At 38.4% G+C, this 17,353-nt stretch overlaps 1 protein-coding gene across 1 annotated transcript in view; it reads right to left on the bottom strand.

Annotated features, from left to right (window-relative positions):
* Nucleotides 1-1,644: 1,644 nt before the first annotated feature.
* KCNK2 (potassium two pore domain channel subfamily K member 2) overlaps nucleotides 1,645-17,353 on the bottom strand; it is a 93,369-nt gene continuing 77,660 nt past the window's right edge. The window contains exons 6-7 of the mRNA XM_026048424.1: nucleotides 15,751-15,890; nucleotides 1,645-3,587 (exon numbers count right to left, since the gene is read on the bottom strand). Coding sequence (XP_025904209.1) covers nucleotides 3,270-3,587; nucleotides 15,751-15,890 — 458 coding nt within the window. The 3' untranslated portion in view covers nucleotides 1,645-3,269. The remainder of the gene's footprint in view (nucleotides 3,588-15,750; nucleotides 15,891-17,353) is intronic.

Consider the following 17,353-nt stretch of genomic DNA (forward strand, 5'->3'; position numbering starts at 1 on the left):
CTTTTGTAGCTCCATAATTGGAAAGGAAAAGTGAGCGAAGCAAGATTTCCAGAGGCAAGAAAGGCATGGGTTTTAATAAAGGAAAGAAAATATAGGAGAGAAAATGAAATAGCCTTTACAGATTTCATCAAGTTTTATAAATGCACTTAGACTTACTCAGCATTTGTCATCTATTGCTGTACACGGAGGGGGAGGAAAAGATTTCCCAATAACAGTAATGTTACTAGCCATAAGCTAGTAGATCATGGTAGCTCTACCTACTTACGCCATCTGGACTGTGCATCTTTTTTCCTTCTTCTGTCATTAAACCTATAAATAAAAGAATTTATTGTTAATGTTTTGTTCCAAGCAGGCAAATATAGTCCAGTTTGTTTTGTTAAGATATTTTAGATCCATTACAACATGAAAAATATAATAGTACCTTATATATATATAAGGTACTTTATATACTATATATAATTACTATATATATATATATATATAAGTTACTGGGTTACTTTTCCCGCAGATCGTATCCAAGATCAAGTTAAATAAGTGTTAAATGGATTTAGCAGCAAATATCCGTATTAAATATCACACACATTCTCCTAGGGTCTCAAAATAATGTCTCAGAAGGTTCAGAGATAACAAAAAGTTTTTAAATTGAAAGGAGACACCTATACACTCTTTATTACCTAGACCAAATGACCCAAACATTCAACCTAAGACATCACAACTCTGATTTTCAAAGACAAGAAACATTAAACATTACTGATCCCTTTCTGAAAGTCAGATCCAAAAGGGACTGAGAAACATCAGACTGGAATGACTGAGGAAAATAATACTCTTGAGTATTTACTTACCACCACCTTGTCGAGAGGTGAGAAGCTCTCACCTTGTTGAGAGCTACTGTTCCTACTGTTCCCTCCACTGAAGTTTTAAATAGCTATGGAGGACACAGTGAAACAGTCACTGCAGAAAGGACTGCTCTAGTTTGCAAGGTTACTGCCCCAGCAGCTCTTTACTCCTACTGGATCCTTCTGCAGGATCCAACCCTGGGAGCAGTGATGGGGTAGAATAGGGCAAAGGCAAAGGGCCAGGGCAAAGACCGACAGGTTAACAGCAAGTCCGTAGCAACACTCTCCTCTGCCACTTTTTTGAAACAAAAACAGCAAACCACACAGTTTAGCATACAGCAATTAAACAGTGTTATTTTTAATATCAAGAAAAAATATATATTTCTGTGCTGGATGAGTCAAACCTTTATGGCTCAACTGAGCTGAAACTGAGCAGGCAGCAACCGCTACACTCTGTAACCAACGAAAGCACAAAACCAATTTCACAAATTACTTCTTGGCATTGTAGTTATACCAAGCAGATTGAAAAAAAAAAAAGCTTATTTTAATTAAAAACTTTATTTTTCATTACAATTCACAGTTTATACATGGCAAGAAGAAGCCTTGCCATGTGGACATTCAGAACACTGTGCTGGGGAGACAAGGGTCTTTTTCTTTTATAAGAGCATTTGCTCCGTGCTGTTTTATGGAACTTTCTTCATTTTAAAAGCATACTCTCTGTAAATGTTAATTGACTGATATTTACACTGAATTGACTGAATTTACATGTTAACTTATATTTATTAGAAAACAAGCTAAGCATCCAAAAACATTAACATTCATATCTTGCATGTTATCTAATGGTCAGAGATGCTGTAGATTTGCCACTTGAATCATGCCCAATCAGCAAAGTCTCATACTTCTTTAATTTACACAGAGCCTAAATTATTCTTTAAGGCCTGTTCAATTCATTTATGTACAGCCAGGTTACAACAGACTAATATGAGAAAAAATGTTAAAAAAAAGACAAAATTATCCATTCCATCCTGTATTTCTTCTGAATCTCACATACACCTACAAGCTAAACAGAGGACGTAAAATTATAGTTGTGTGTTTTCTTCAAACCAGTAACGATAACCCACAGTATGGTTTAGACCTGCTTAGCATCCGCCTATGCCGTCTGAACGACCATCAGTGTCCAGATTGTGCTATTTGTCAGCTCTCCTCCACGGCTGCACTCGTGTTCGGACACCTCTGTGTCTGAAGTGCCCAAAGTCACAGTGATACCAGCTGCAATTGCATCCCCACCTTAGGCACAGCCCCAGCACAGGCTGCCCCTGCACAGCGGGGCAGTCAGCAAAGCTCTCCAGCAGGATGCCCGTGCGGAACAGATACGGTGTCTGCTGCAAATTGACTGAAAAAAGGAGTTAGGAATCCCTTTCACAGAGCAAATGCTTGGCAGAAGGTTTACGCTCATTAAAAACTACAGTACTTTCCCTCCTCATTTTCTGAGAATGGTTATCAGAAAGCACCAGTTAAAACATTCTCCTGCCTATCCTCATAAGAGCAGTTTTTATTTGCTCTTGTTATCTACCAAATAATTTAGTGATATATAAGCTACAGAATTTTCTCTTTTTTTTTGGTACATCTGACACAGAGGAAAACAACTGCTTAACACCGCTTGAAAAACCTAACCCAAAGTGGGTCTGCAAATTCTACAAGTCAGTGTGAATAAGTATCAGCTGGACCTGAGTAAAACAAATACTTCTGGGGGACGTTTTCACAACAACTTTTGAAACTGCAGTGCCTTTAAATTTAGAGCTAAGGACATTGATTTGATGATTGTTGAGTTTTGGCATTCACTCATGCTGGTTGGTATCTTCACTACAGACACCTTTAAAACACCATCGTTTTGAGAAGGAAAGCTCAAATGAAATACATTACTCATGCAAGAAAACAAACAAACAGAAACCATACAGAAATTGTAGAGGTTCTGGTTCTTCAAAAGATAAGGCACTGACAAAAATTTCTTAGGTAAAGGCTGCATAAGAATTTCTTGCCATTTACAAGTGTGTTGTAGTCCATAAATGGTCCATTCCTAGGCTCAGTAAGGTAGACCCTGAAATTTTAAGGACTGATCCCTCAAAGCTACATTGTTACCATAACAAGTGTGATTCATTCTTGAGGCCATATGGCACATTAGGAGAAATGAAAAACAGTCTGGGCAGATAAAGGCAGAAGACGTTGCTTGTTCCAGCATCTTTCAATAACAGAAGTGCCATTCATCTTGAGTCTTTGAAGAGATGTGGTGATAACTCTGGACTGCAGTTTCTGTGGAACTCATGCACACATATAAAATGCTATTAGCATCGATCATTGACAGGGTGGAGAAAAAAATGGTATATGGCTAGTCTAAGCCAAGAGCTTCTCAACGACTGGGATCCCAAGTCATAACTACTTAATATTTTCAATAACAGCTATCTCTTCTGCTGCACAGTGAGGTGTCAAACCGTTCATATAAATGCTGTCCGTCTTTGTTAGAGCTGGCAAGATGTCCTTCTCGCTGGTCAGGTGGTTGACCGACAGGGTTCGCTTGCAAGGAGTCAGGTCTTGGTTGTGGTTGACTGCCAGTTCTGCGGAGAGCTTTCTTTTGATAGAGGTAGCCCGCTGGAACTTGTCGTAGATCTCCACACTCAGGCGCCTTCGTGTCTCTTTGAACTCGGCGGTGACGTTGGCTGTCCATTCCGCAGCGTGGGCTCTGAATTCTCCCACCTGCAGCAAAGACAAGAAAGAAAGAAACACAATGTGCCTGAGGCTTTTAAAGACTCGAGTGCCCAGTGAGTTAGCAGCATGGCTTTGGGTTGGCAAAGAGCTGCTGCTGCTGGCACAGATCTCTCGTGCCCCAGACTCATTGTTTTATCAATAAACACCAAGCTGGTGTCCAAGAGGAAGAAATGCCATACTAGTAAGAGACAACATTGACTCTAAAATCAAAAGAAAGATCTTTTCTGACAAAAGGGGTTTTTTTGGGTTGTTGTTTTTTTCTTTTCTTTTAATTAGAGGCAGTCATCAATACGGGGAAGTTCCGGTAAAGAACGGAGCCCTGACAGCTGCAAGGTCAGGGGATGGTCAGGGGATGCTGAAATCCCAGCAATCCAGACTGTGTTATGCATCGTTACTAGGGTGCAGGGTTATTTATGAGCACTTTCCCTGTCTGTGGAAAGATCCCTGGGAGACTTGGCAGCAAATTTCTAAATTTAGACAGAAAGCCTCTTTTAAAGGAAAATGTCAGCTGCTTGTATTCTCTCTTCCTTGTGCTTTTCCAAACCTAGCACCAATGCAGTAAGGGGTTCAGTCGTGTCGGCAACGTGCCCACTTGTTGCCCTGGCTCCACTGAAGTGCCAGATCAAAAGGCAGCACGAACACGACTGCACCAGGGGTCTCCTTGGGCTGCTACCAATTATACCCAAAGGAAACACAGCCTGCCAGGCAGAGCACAATTTCCATACAGCTGCAGGGCGGGTTTTTGCCTTTTCTACACAGATCTCTAGTTAGGCTGCAAGGTGGCAGCTTGCGCCATCCCTACTAATTCATAAGGGCTTGTAAATCCCCACTAGGAACATAGTTAGTTCCTGTTCTCCTACTCAACATCTTTGCCAACAACATAGCGGCACATACAGCTTCATTTACAGTAAAACTACCACAATTTTTACCCTTTAAGCTTTCTTTCTACTTTGTTTAAGTATCAGCAAAGATGAAACATCCTATGAGGTCACCCTGTAGGTAAGGTGCTAAACAGAATTCCAAATTACCCCTATTTTTGAGGGATAACCCATGTAACAGAGGTGAACTACAGACTTAAAAATTGTATATTACATATTTGCTCTTCTATTTTGAGCAGACATAGCATTGTTAGTTTCATAAACTAAATAATTTATGTAAGGTATATCAAAAGAGGCAGCTTGGGAGGAGATTATCCCATTTTAAGCACATTAGAAATTTTCAGATTTTTTCTTTTTTAAATCTCTGCTTTGTAGGCAGCTTAACAACTGTAAGGTACAGCAACGGGAAGATAGACTGCTGATAAATGCAGCTCAAAAGCAAAGCATTTCAGAAGAATTAACCCAATTAAATAAATTAGTCTAATTGGTACTGCTCAGTCCAGAATTTCAATCATTGGCAAGCAAGCTATGAATCAGTAAGCACAGAAATCAAATAAAAACTAACACAAAGAAATATGGGAGCAAAACACCAGAGACAAGTAGCCACAGGCTTATTCATGCTTTGCAGTGCAGTGGAAAACAGGAACATAATGAAGGTAAAAGATGATCAGCTTGCTGGCGAGTGTCAGGGTTTCAGGAAAACTTTCCCCCTCCCAGAAAGAAATCAAAAAGCTCTCTTTACCCAGGGGTCATTTTATTACATTTGTCTCAGCTTCACTAAATTACACAGATGACTAATGTGGACCCATTGTGTGTATTTTTGAAAACAAGTATTATTTTCTGTAATACACAGAGGGTTAGCCTAGCTGAATGATTATTAGTATTTAAATTGTGCAATTAGGATCAGACATGCTGCTCTTCAGATCTGAAAATTATAAAATCTGTACTGCTGAAACATTTCAGCTGGTACAATATTTTTATTTGTAGTAAACAAGTAATAAAAATATGATAGGCGGTATCAAGGCACACTGTATCAAGGCACACCCTAGGGCAGCTCTGTCTTTCTCAAAAGCTTTCCCAAAGGCAGGTGGCTTAAGTTCTGGGTCATGTTGTCCACTGTCCACAGTGGAGGCAAAGAGAGAGTAAAAGAGTTCCTATTTTACCCTATCCATTTGTACCCCTCATCAGCTGTGTAAGCCTTCACCAGTTCAGTTAATTTGCTCAGCAATGGCATTGCATATAGTCACATTCAAGGAATGCTGTCAAATTCGTAGTTTTCAAACTGTGCTTTGGCAGGCACAATGCAGGCTACTGAAAATCACAACCATCTTAAACCATCTCCCCAGACTGTTTTTAATCTACCTTTTACTGGAATTTTCAATTCTCATTTCTCTTGTGTTTTCTTAGTTAAGAAAAAAACTCTTGGCCATGCTTCTGACAAAAGCAAGTATATTTAACCCTAGTGACATGCTCAGTACTGTTTGGACAAATCACCTTAGTACACATTGATTGTGGTGCTGCCTTGTATGGGTAAGCAGCTATATTTTACCTATTCTCTAAGTTATTTGGGAGGATTTTTACATTGTGGTTGTTAGGATATCTGATTATTTTAACTGCATTTCATTGGAAGCAAGATGCAGCCAGCTGAAGATCATTAAATATGCCTTTTGGAGACTTTTTCTTGTTCCAATTAAGGTGATATGGAACATGAACATGGTGGTCTTAATCCCATCTGCCCACACATGAGAGCTGACATACCGCTAGGTACAATTTTAGTTGCATATTAAAAATCAGAGAAAAAATGAAAAATGCAGTGCTATTGCTAGGCAAAACTGAAACACATTAATAGCTAAATAGGGGTAATTGGCACAGCATGAAAGCTCTAAGTTCAATGCTGTGTGAACTCTGCATGCCCCAAATTATTGCTTTCAGCCCCTAGCTTTTGTGTGAACTGAAATGCACTCAAAAATGTTGTCTTTTCAGAATAAAATTCTTTTAATTTCATTGCACTTACAGACTCAAATTCAAAAGGTTATAGAAAAAGAAATGTGCAGTTTTTAGCTGCCAGAGTACAGAAGCAACCTGCTCTTGTAATTTGATCCCTCCTTTATCCATAGGGACATTTCAGTATGTGCTCAGGCTCTACCTGTCCCTAAGGTATGACATTTTTTCGTATGCATTATAGCTTCACTTCATTTGAGGACTGACAGTCACAAAAAAATCTTATGCAAAGTGACTGAAATGCCAGTTGCCTACAGTGCTCAAGAAATCTGAAGGCAGACACCTACCATCACATTTGTTTGCTTTCCTCAATTTCTCTTGCCTCATTATCTGTAGATGGGAGTCTACAGATGATGCCTGATTAGGGACAACATGACACAAGGAAGAGGCCTCTCAAACACAAGAATGATTGACAACTAAGTACTTTACCTAAGGCTGATTGACACAAAATATTTCTGAATCAATAGGAAAAACATGCCACGGTGATAGCACAGGAATGAGCCATATAATAAACAGCATTAGTCTGCTAATACTGCTACATTGTGGGGAAAAAGCATACCACAAATAATAGGGAAGCAGCATCTCTTCCAGCTCCAGGTTTGCCTCCAGATTCAAGTTTAATTTAGACTTTGGTATGCGTTTTGGAAGCTCCAGTGATTTCAGGGACATATTAGATCTAATATGTTAACATTATACTTTCAACATGAGCATCTAATAACTGGGATATTTAAGAAGTAATATCCTAATGCCCTGTGAGTCTGGGCAAGGCAGTTTTTCTAGCTTTAGTCCAGTCAGTGATCAAAGATGCAGGTTACAGATATAACAGCAAGTTGAGAATGTAAGGGCTAGGAATAATAAAATCGTGTAAATATTTTTTAAATTCATTTTAAGGTATGTTACCCTACTTCTTTGTTTGGATTCTGCTGGCATGGGTCTTGGAAATGTCTGTTTTTACAAGAAGTCATGGTTCGGCAGGTCCCTCCCTAAAGATTTCAATGCTAAAGTCTCAAAGAATACGTTAATGGTATTTATAGCATCACACACATCACACACTCACTGTGAAAGAGGGGATACTTTTCTCTCAAACACTATTGGCTTAATTCATTGCCTAGTGCACACTGCCTGGCCCCCAGCTACCACTGCAGAGGAGCAAGCACTCCCTATATGTTCTGTGCTACATCTGACAGCTCCAGGGGGATGTCTCAGATACGACACAGGACATCTCTAGTGGCATTTCTGAATGTCTATATTTAGGCATCTACCTGAATAGATTTACCTATTTACGCTGCCTACCTATAGTTGAAATATTACATTCACTTTATTAGAATACGATGAAAACAGCTTCTGAGCCATTTTGAAGTGTTAAAGATTATCAAGGTAACTTTATTTTACATTCAAAATAATGCATGAACTTCCTGAGCTACCAAACAGTTCCCAAGGCATGCACACATCCATCGATATCATATGGAGATAGACATGTGGAATTTGACAGGACTAAGAAAAAACATGGACATTGAGCATCTGTTTCCTTTAACCGCTCCTGTCAAAAAGAATCTGAATTAATACCTACCTAAAACTGGCCTGAGCTTTTGAGAGGCTTTCTGAGCCTCTCTCAATCAGCATCACTGGCGAGATCAAAACTCTCTATCAATTTTCCCTCACCCCATTTTAGTTTTCCATCTGTCTTGCTAGGAACAGCACTTGGATAAAGGCCAATTGCCTAATCCAGAACACCATCAAGTCCAAGTAGAAGCTACTCCAAGGAGAAGAGAAACAAACATGTGAAGATCCTGTCTCTCTGCACCTGCTTCATTTTCACGTAACTTTCCTCTAATTCCTAATGTTTACATGGAGCTTGGGGACCTTTCTGGGCACTTGTCTCACAACAGATATCCGAGTAACTGTAGCAAAAACCACCCACGATGCAGGAAGACCACTCAGTCTAAGTATGCTGTGGACAGCACAAACCACATAGCAATAGAATTTACACAAATGATCAGCACTGAGAATTAAACCACAACTGCCAGAGCACACTTAACCTGTGCGGCTAAGGAGATGGATATTGTGAGCACTGGGCCAGGATGTTCTCCTCTTTCAGCTGGCTTCCCACAGACGAGAATCTATTTAAAACCTTTGCAACATGCACCGCTCTGCGTGGAACCTGACTTTTTTCAGCAGGGCCTTAATAACACTTCAGTAAACCTGAAAATATGACACCGATGAACGCAATGTTTTGAGGCAATGAAAAAGGTTTTAAAACTTCACAACGGGGGGAAAAATGCAAAAAAACAAAATCAAGTGCTTTCTTAAGTAAAGTGAAATGAATATGCAATTTAACTTTCCCTTAGCTTCATCTCTCTCATGCTGCAAAAAAATCCCAATGTTATAGGATAACCAATCAATCTGCTGCTATTTACAGAAAGGGGAGACATAATCACTTGAAAGATGAGATATGCAACGTGAAAGATATGATATGCTTGAGAGAAGGAGGACCACCAACAATTGCCAAGTAGGAAACAGAATCATGGCAGAAAACAAAAATAATATATATTTTAAATAAATTTGTCTAGTTTCTTTTTGTTAAGAGAAACCTTATGATATTTTCTATGGCACAGAGGGCTCAATCAATTTACCAAAGCCATAATGTTAGTGCAAAGCCAAAGAACAAATTAAGTAGCAAGCAGATAAGCTGGAAATACCCAATTGCTTTTTAGAAAATAAAATGCATCCTTCTTTACAGATAGTCTTAAAGCTCTACACATTCCATAGTGTATAATTTATAGTAACTGTCAGTACTACATTCTCCAAAGTTTGAAGTTTCATTTTTCCTCTCCAATGTACTTCTCTGTTACTGAAAAGAAAAAAAACATTCCAATTAACCTCTCCATAATATAACAAAGACAAAAGTAGAGAGAGCATACACATGTCACATTAACCAAGCAGCAGAGGGGAATACATAACTTCTTGTCATAGAAACATTTTGTTTCTTTTCAAGAAATTCATCTAATGTTCTCAGAAATTTCCTATTTAAAAACTGAAATAAAAGAATATAGGTACAGCTAGGCTTGATGGATTTAACAATGCTATTGCGGGCAGGTTGATCATCTGCGTGGGCAGAAGGGTTTGTCTGTCTGAAGTTTCACTCCTCCTGCAGTTAGACAAGCACGTGCCACCTCTTTCTGCCCAAGCTAATGCTGGCCACAGACCTATGTTAACTAGTTCAGTTCCATCTATCTGGGGCACAAAAGGGGAAAGAAGGGCTCCACAGACACTTACCTCGAAGCTCGGCTATTTCCTGCACGTTAAGGTGATCCTATTTATTGTTCCAATAAGTAAATTTGCATGCCCAACATCTGGGTCTCAGTATATCTGCGTTTATAGCATTATTATTGTAGTTACTATTAGAGAGCATCCAAGCCTCACTGTACTAGAGCCTGTGAATACATATTTACAGCAGACAGTGTTTGCTTAACCCACTATCTTCTGCTCTTTCATTCTTTCAGGCCTTCAGCTCAGTAGATCTCCCACACCTGGTCTTTAAACTACTGGGCTTGAATGTTCAGGTAAAGCAATAAATGATCTCTCTTTAAGGTTCCCTTGACGGGCAAATGTGTCCCTATACCTTTAAGACATGTACTCCAGGAGAGAAAAAATTTTACTTTGAGTAACATTTACACAGAGAGTAGCCATGGTGATCAGAAAAGCCCTAGGAACAATGCCCTCTCACAGTAATTAGGTTATTCAAGTACTTTCCAATAAATATTTTTTGACTTCGTTGGGGTGAGCAAAAATTGTTTGGTTTCAGCCCCCATAATTTCCATGGGCATATCAGATGCACTGCATGAAAATCAACCACATTCTCCAACTGGAATGCACACAGCCCATGAATTTTGATTACTCGGGTGTGGAGGAGCATCTACAGTGGCAGCTGTGGGAGTTATGTTTTGCGTAGATGTGACAGATGACAGACAAAGACGGCAGTTCTGCTCTATCAGGGATTGATTCAACAAAATAAGAGCAGGTAGCCTACAAAATGTCAAAAAATTGCTTCTACAAACACAAAGCTAAACACGCTTAGACACCAAATTTCTCCATTTTATCTCTTTATTTTTCCAGAAATATAAACACTCCTGTAGGGTATCTCCTGGGAACTACTCTTGAAAACTGCACAGACATCTCTCTGCATGAGTATGCCTCAATATGGTACACAAACCTCTGTCCTGATTTGCTCCTTTCCTAATGTTTGACTTTACCAATAATGACAGAGAAAAAAGTGCTTACATTTTCCTATCAAAATCAGTTGATCTAAATATTTATCAGATATTATTTATAAATTAAGTATTGCCTAAAAGGATTTAATGTCCAGCTATGAGGAGGCATAAATAAAAATTATACCAAAACACTGTAACTGTTACCTGTATGTGTGTCTGCCAGCATGTGTGTGTTCAGTCTGAAGCTAAAAAGTTAGGTAGTCATCAGGAGTCCAGAGTACACAAATTTATGAGGAAGAAAAACCTCAAAAAGTGTCAAAAATATCAGCAGATGGTTTTTTCTGGGAATATCTGAACAGCATGTACTTTCCTGTTCGTTACTGCACTTACTACTAGAATGTACTTGTAAAACAGTGATCAATCCAGAAACTCAATTATGGACTGTTGCTAGGGCAGGACCAAGCTACTATAAGATCACTTACACTCATGATCTTTTGATAAGAGATTGAAATTCTTTTTAAAAGTGGCAAAATCTCCCCTGTTGTTACACTAACTCTGTATTTCTTAGATTCCCAAAAGTTATGCAGGGACTGAACCTTACATTTTGGTTTGGATGGTAGCTTTATGTATTTCCTGGTTTAGCTTGACTGGAGATCTATGGCTTTATGTATTGCAAAAATATTTTATGAACTAAATCTTTTATTTCTCTCTTCTTCTAACAGAAGATGTTAGATGCAATGACCATTTTGAATGGAGTACTTTCTTCTTACATACACTATTCTGTTCATCTTGGAAGGACTGGAAAAAGGAGAGAGGTAAAAGGTATATCTTTGAACAGCTACTTTGCCATTTCTTTATAGTTCTTTGCACTCTTTCATAAGTTTAAAGCACAGAGCTATGAACTAGATAACCGACAGTCCTTTTCCTATGAACTCTATTCTGGAAAAGCCATTCTAATAACATATGTAGCAATAATACCACTTTCCTAGAGCTATTCAACACCCCCCTGCTTGCACTTGTCACCCCTATTGATTATTGCCTTACAAAAAGACCTCACAAGCTTTTTCCACTATCATTTCCTCCCACAAACCCTTCTCTGCTTCAGTGCTTTCTGGAGGAGTTGGCTAACCACCAGGAAAGTCTGACCTACCTTTTTCATTTTGGCATATAAGATTGTCAGCCATACTAGAATGCATTTTGAGGCCAAAGGATATAAATACTTAATTCTACAAACATAAATAGGAAATTTATAGCCTGAATGACTAAGACTCTTGGTTGGGCAGGCATTCTTGCAGCAAATGGTGCAATTCGGAAGCAGGTGCAAACTGAGGTGAGAGAGAGAGAGAGAGAGAAAAAAAATCTGCTGAAATTTTACTTTCAAAGAGACTAAAATCAGAAGAATTTGTAAGTGCTCTGAGTAATCAGTACAGAGAATAATGAGGAGGAGGGAATTTAAGGCAAGTTAGCACAGTTGAAGCTGAACTTCTGAGACAGATTGCCTACTTAAGATTATAGCACACAGCATGTTCCAATGACTTTCTGACACTTCATCTATCTTACTGTATGAACTGCTTCTAGCAACAGATCTATCCTACAACTCCCACCTCTGCCTCTGCTTGTCTTTCACTTCCCTCTCCATTTGATGCAATCAGAAATCTTGACTGTATTTCAGGAGACAAAGGCCACCTGAAGAATTCACACTTTCTGATTAACAAATTTTATTATTAAAATGCAGGGTTATTGGGTATCAGTGATTTAAAATTGTCAGTGGTGAAATAGCATTTCATTAAAATAATTCTAGAAAATAGTGTACTTCGAAACAAAAAATCATGTACATCATGTACAGATTTGTCAACTCCACTTACAAATGGCAAAATTATCTGTGATACCTCAAAAAATAGGCATTTTGTTGAAAAAATGAAATGCACTCTTTCCTCCAAGTCTTAAAGTGCTTTTAAGTACACTGCAATTGCATCATTAAAGAACAAAGTTGGCAAATGCTGTCTATATCTGTAGCCCTGTTACCAACAAATGTCCACTTTCAAGAATGCTGAGGTTTTCTTTCATAATATGCAGCCTAAACATGCAATGACAAGCTATGCTTTAGATAGAGGAGGAAAAAGCAAAAAAAAAAAAAAGAGAGAGATACCAAATACCTCTGCTGAAATAAAGTTTTAGTTTTTGAAGTAGAAAGGAAGAGACTTTTCAATACTTGCATCCTATCTTAGCCATGGTCTCTATTACAGGTTAGTTGACTTGGCTGCTACCAGTCAGGAGTCTCCTGCAGCTTCTGCTGGCAGAGATTCGATAATTATAGTTCCTATGAACTCCCTCACTTTTCCACTCAAATTTTCCCAGGCACATAGCAAAGACAGCTTCCAGATGAGCTGCAAGCAGCTGTTTTTATTATATAACACCATAAAGTGAATATTGTTCAAATACAGCTAATCTTGTGCAAAACATGATATATGCATATACAATTTTCTTCTTACAATAGGTCATTAAGTTAGAACAGATGATTTTTCATGTTTATAATTAGTGCACAATTTGTGATATGCCATAATTCAGTTTTCTCAATTTGTTCAAGTTATTTCTGAGATTTTATTTCTGCTATAGATGTTCAGAAGTATTTGAGCAATGGGTTAAAAAAATGGGTAATGTTTTTGAACATCAGGGCTATGATTAATTGAATAATGGTACAAATTATGTTAGGTCTGTCTTTAATCTGACTTAAAAAACACATGAAGCATTTGTATACAGCAAAATCCTGGATCCTGGTATCAGCCAAGAGAACTTGAACATATCTGAAGAATGAGGTTTTCTGTTCTATAGACAAATGAATGGGATTGTTTAGGCTACAAAGATGAGAAGGAATGGAGAAAGGGTAGGGTATGAATTCCTGGTGCCTTGAGCTGAAGGAGCCTGGCATAGTGCTATGCTGCATCCTGTGTAGAACAGAGGTAGTCTTAGCAAATATATTTAATGGCTAACGGGATCCAGAAGTATTCAATTCATACTTCTCCTTAAATGATTCTACACTGAAATAGGTTTAGTATAAAAAAGATACTATAAAATTCAAACATTTATAATATATTATCATCACTGGAATAACATGGATCATGACACACTCCAAACAAGATTAGCTTTCAGTGGGCTAGGACCTGTGCTATGTACACTTATGCAGTAAGAAGCACCTTATCCAGAGATTTTACAGTCTAATAAGAGTGTGAAAAAAGTGAGAGTAAGAACCAGATTAGTTATAGGAATTAATTCTAGGATTAATTCTAGTGTGAAGGAGAATCAAACTGTTCCATTAGGACATACAGCAAAAGCAAGGGATTCTTGTATAGTCTCAAGTCAGTGTCTCAGTCATAGCACCACCTTCCTTCCAAGAATCCAGAAACAAGAAGCCTAGGGAGACTAAATCCAGGTTAGGAAAATGCCCCAAACTGATAACAGTTTTCACCTGAGCACACACTGCTGAAGTATCACATGTGCCTGTCCAGTTCTTACTTTCTCCCAAAGCAGATGGATCCCTACAGCACTTCCCCAGAACACAAGAGGGGGACTTGCACACTGACAGATTTGCAGCTGAGCACACCTGCACGATGCCTACATTTCTGTGAGGGATACTAGTAAAGCTAGTGGTGTGTACCAGCTTACAAATATCCTACCAGACTTGTGGGGCAGGGGTAAAGTGAATTCCCTTACTTTTCAACTAAAATTGAAGAAACATTGTCTTTGGTTTCAGATATACACTCTTCTTATAGGTTAGCTGCCAAGTCTTTTATCTGAATAAGCGTTTATAAAATTCTTAGTAAAAATATGCTTACAAAGGCTTGCCACAATGCTATCACCAGCTACAAAGAACTACGAGCACAGCTACTGCAATGTAAATGGGCTGCCTGCCCCAGGTGCCTCACAAAATGGGCACAATCCTGCTCAAGTGGCCTCTCCAGCGTTCACACTCCTGCCTGTGGTCACTATCACTGCTGCCCTCTGCTCAAAAGAAGATGCTCCAAGGACTGCATATAGACTATAGGAGGGAGGTCTCAAGCTCTAGAAACTCCAGGACTGCCAAGCTGCACCTGGACATTGAGACCATGCCCTGTGGCTAGTATGACAATTTAAGACACTCTGCAAATGGTCTGACACTTAGAAGAGGAGTCACTCCACTGAAATGTGATTTTTTATATAGAGTAAGGCATATGAACAGATTCATATAAATTAACTGAAGCTATAATAGAGGGAATATGTTACTTTAAAAAAAGTTTTATTCTTTCTAAAACTTCTTGTGAAACTTGTACAGAGCTAATGGCAATGAATGAAAATTTAATTTAACTTGTAGCATTTTCTGAAACAGCAATATTTTGGTTAGTAAAAAATTCCAAGTAAAATACAGTACTACCATTAGAATGGTAGATGCACATTTGCAAGGAGAAATATATCTGAACTCAAAGCAATGAACCTGAATACTATAATGAGGCATGCAGCTGAAGAGATAATGGTAAAATACACCCAAGCTCATTCCAATACTTTATACTACATAAGACATTTATTAACGCTATAAAATGATCAAGATACCTTGAATATAATGATTTAATGATTTAGTATTTTTGATTCATCTGCATCCTATATTGGACAGAAGCTGATTTTTTTTTCCTCAAAAATTAAGGCCTTCATCATATCATCTAGAATAATTCATGTAGAGGCTTTTTTCCCCCCCTACAAGACAGGTACAAGTGTGCACATTCATATTAACAGTGCATTTTACCTAAACGAACATGCAGTCATGTTAAAGATCTCTCTCTCCCTCTCAATATATATCTTTAACATGACTGCATGTTCGTTTAGGTAAAATGCACTGCTTTTATATATATACACACACACACATATATGCGCTTGACCAGACTACTACACAGTTCGGTTTGAGTCCCATCATAAACTTCGTACCTACATAGCTTTGACACATGTCTATAGGGCATATACTTATATGCTCACCTGAATTCTAAGCAGATTTTTTCAAGAAAAGTATTTCTTTGCCTTTTAAAGTCTTCTTACCTCTTCCTTTGTCTTTTTTGATATGACTCTTAGCCAGTCTCCGATCATGCTGAGGACAGCTGCAAAGTAAGCAAGCCCAACAAGGATCCAGAACCACACCACTGGTTTGTAAATATCTAGGTACTCAATATCTGATCCCCCTGAAAAACAATAAAGTAGAAAAAAAAGAGAACTTAATAGGCACAGACACAAAAATATTTTTAAGAGTTCTTTCCCTAAAATAGTAGTTATATTTCTTATAACTTCTTCTATTATCTTATACGTATGATAATGTGAGAGCTCTCAGAGAACACAAAATAACTTGCATTTCACATCCTGCATTACAGCAGAACACTATGATAAATAAAATCAGGCTCCTACTTTGGGTCTCCGCAAGTATAATAGGAAGACTTAGCTTCCTATTACTGGAAAGACTACATTAAAAACATTTCAGGAGTATTTAAGTAGTTATAGGTATCTAGTATTTTGCTCCATGTATCTGTATTCTGTATTGAAACAACCCAAGGAGAATATTTGTTGTTCCCAAAATATAAAGCATCTTGCTATTCTGCAAAGATAAACTTTGGTTATGAAAAATGTTTCCTATTATTTAGCCATTCCACAGGTTACTTGCAAGTAAACAATAGTAAACAAATTTTACTGACAGAATATTTGTTATTCTTATGTCAATAAGCCATTTTAGCAATAAAAACCCTTGAGCTATAACGATTTGTTTGGTTTCCTTAGAGCTAAATCCATGATGCAGGAATGCACATGTTGACATGTGTACAGTGCCAAATACAGTACAAACTAGGACTCTGCCTGGAATACAGGACAGCTAGCCACCAAAAGGCTGTTTGTTGCAGCCCAAGACAAAAAACAACAAAAAAATCATTAATGTTATGGCACCCATCAACCCAGTAAAACAGTATTTAGGGATCATGGTTAGAAGAGCCGTCTAAAACTTACTATCATTCCAAAAATGCTTCATTACCACCATGTCTCAGTACTAGGCAGAAAGTGGTAGTGAACTGTTCATTGCTATTCATCATATGATGGTGCAGAGAACTACAAAAACAATCTGCTTTCCTGATTTATTATTTTTGGTGCACAGAGCCTATATGCTGAGACTGGAACCTACCTCTGTCAGTCTGCAGGGATCATGTCCTTCACAGTGCAAACAGCTACACAATGATTCTCTCATAATCATTAGAGTGAGGTTAATCACCAGGCCAGGTATTGGGCACACATGCAATTAGTTTTGTTTACTGTCTGGCCAGGAGATGGCCCCACATGCCTATGCCCAAAGGGCTTCAGCTTTTCGAAGGTCACAAAAGGGCAGTCAAGAACCCTACAAGAAAAAGGTTAACTGCTAAAATCTTTATTAACTATTGGGATTATAGAGTTCCAAGAGTCCTCAAAATGAAGGCTGAATGTAATGCAACAGCAGGAGGAAGAGGTCTGCCTAAGGATGTGTCCCCCAAAATCCACTGCTGTCCCCTATAACTGCAGGAAGCTTTCTGCACCTGTGGGTAAATGCAATGGAGCACTATAACATAGGATGTGGGGAATGTCATTAAAATCCACGGATAGGAAATCAGGACTGAAGTCACCTGCACTGAAT

The sequence above is a fragment of the Nothoprocta perdicaria genome, unplaced genomic scaffold, assembly GCF_003342845.1.
Source record: "Nothoprocta perdicaria isolate Ctin4 unplaced genomic scaffold, notPer1 scaffold_54, whole genome shotgun sequence".
In the NCBI taxonomy this organism is placed as follows: domain Eukaryota; kingdom Metazoa; phylum Chordata; class Aves; order Tinamiformes; family Tinamidae; genus Nothoprocta; species Nothoprocta perdicaria.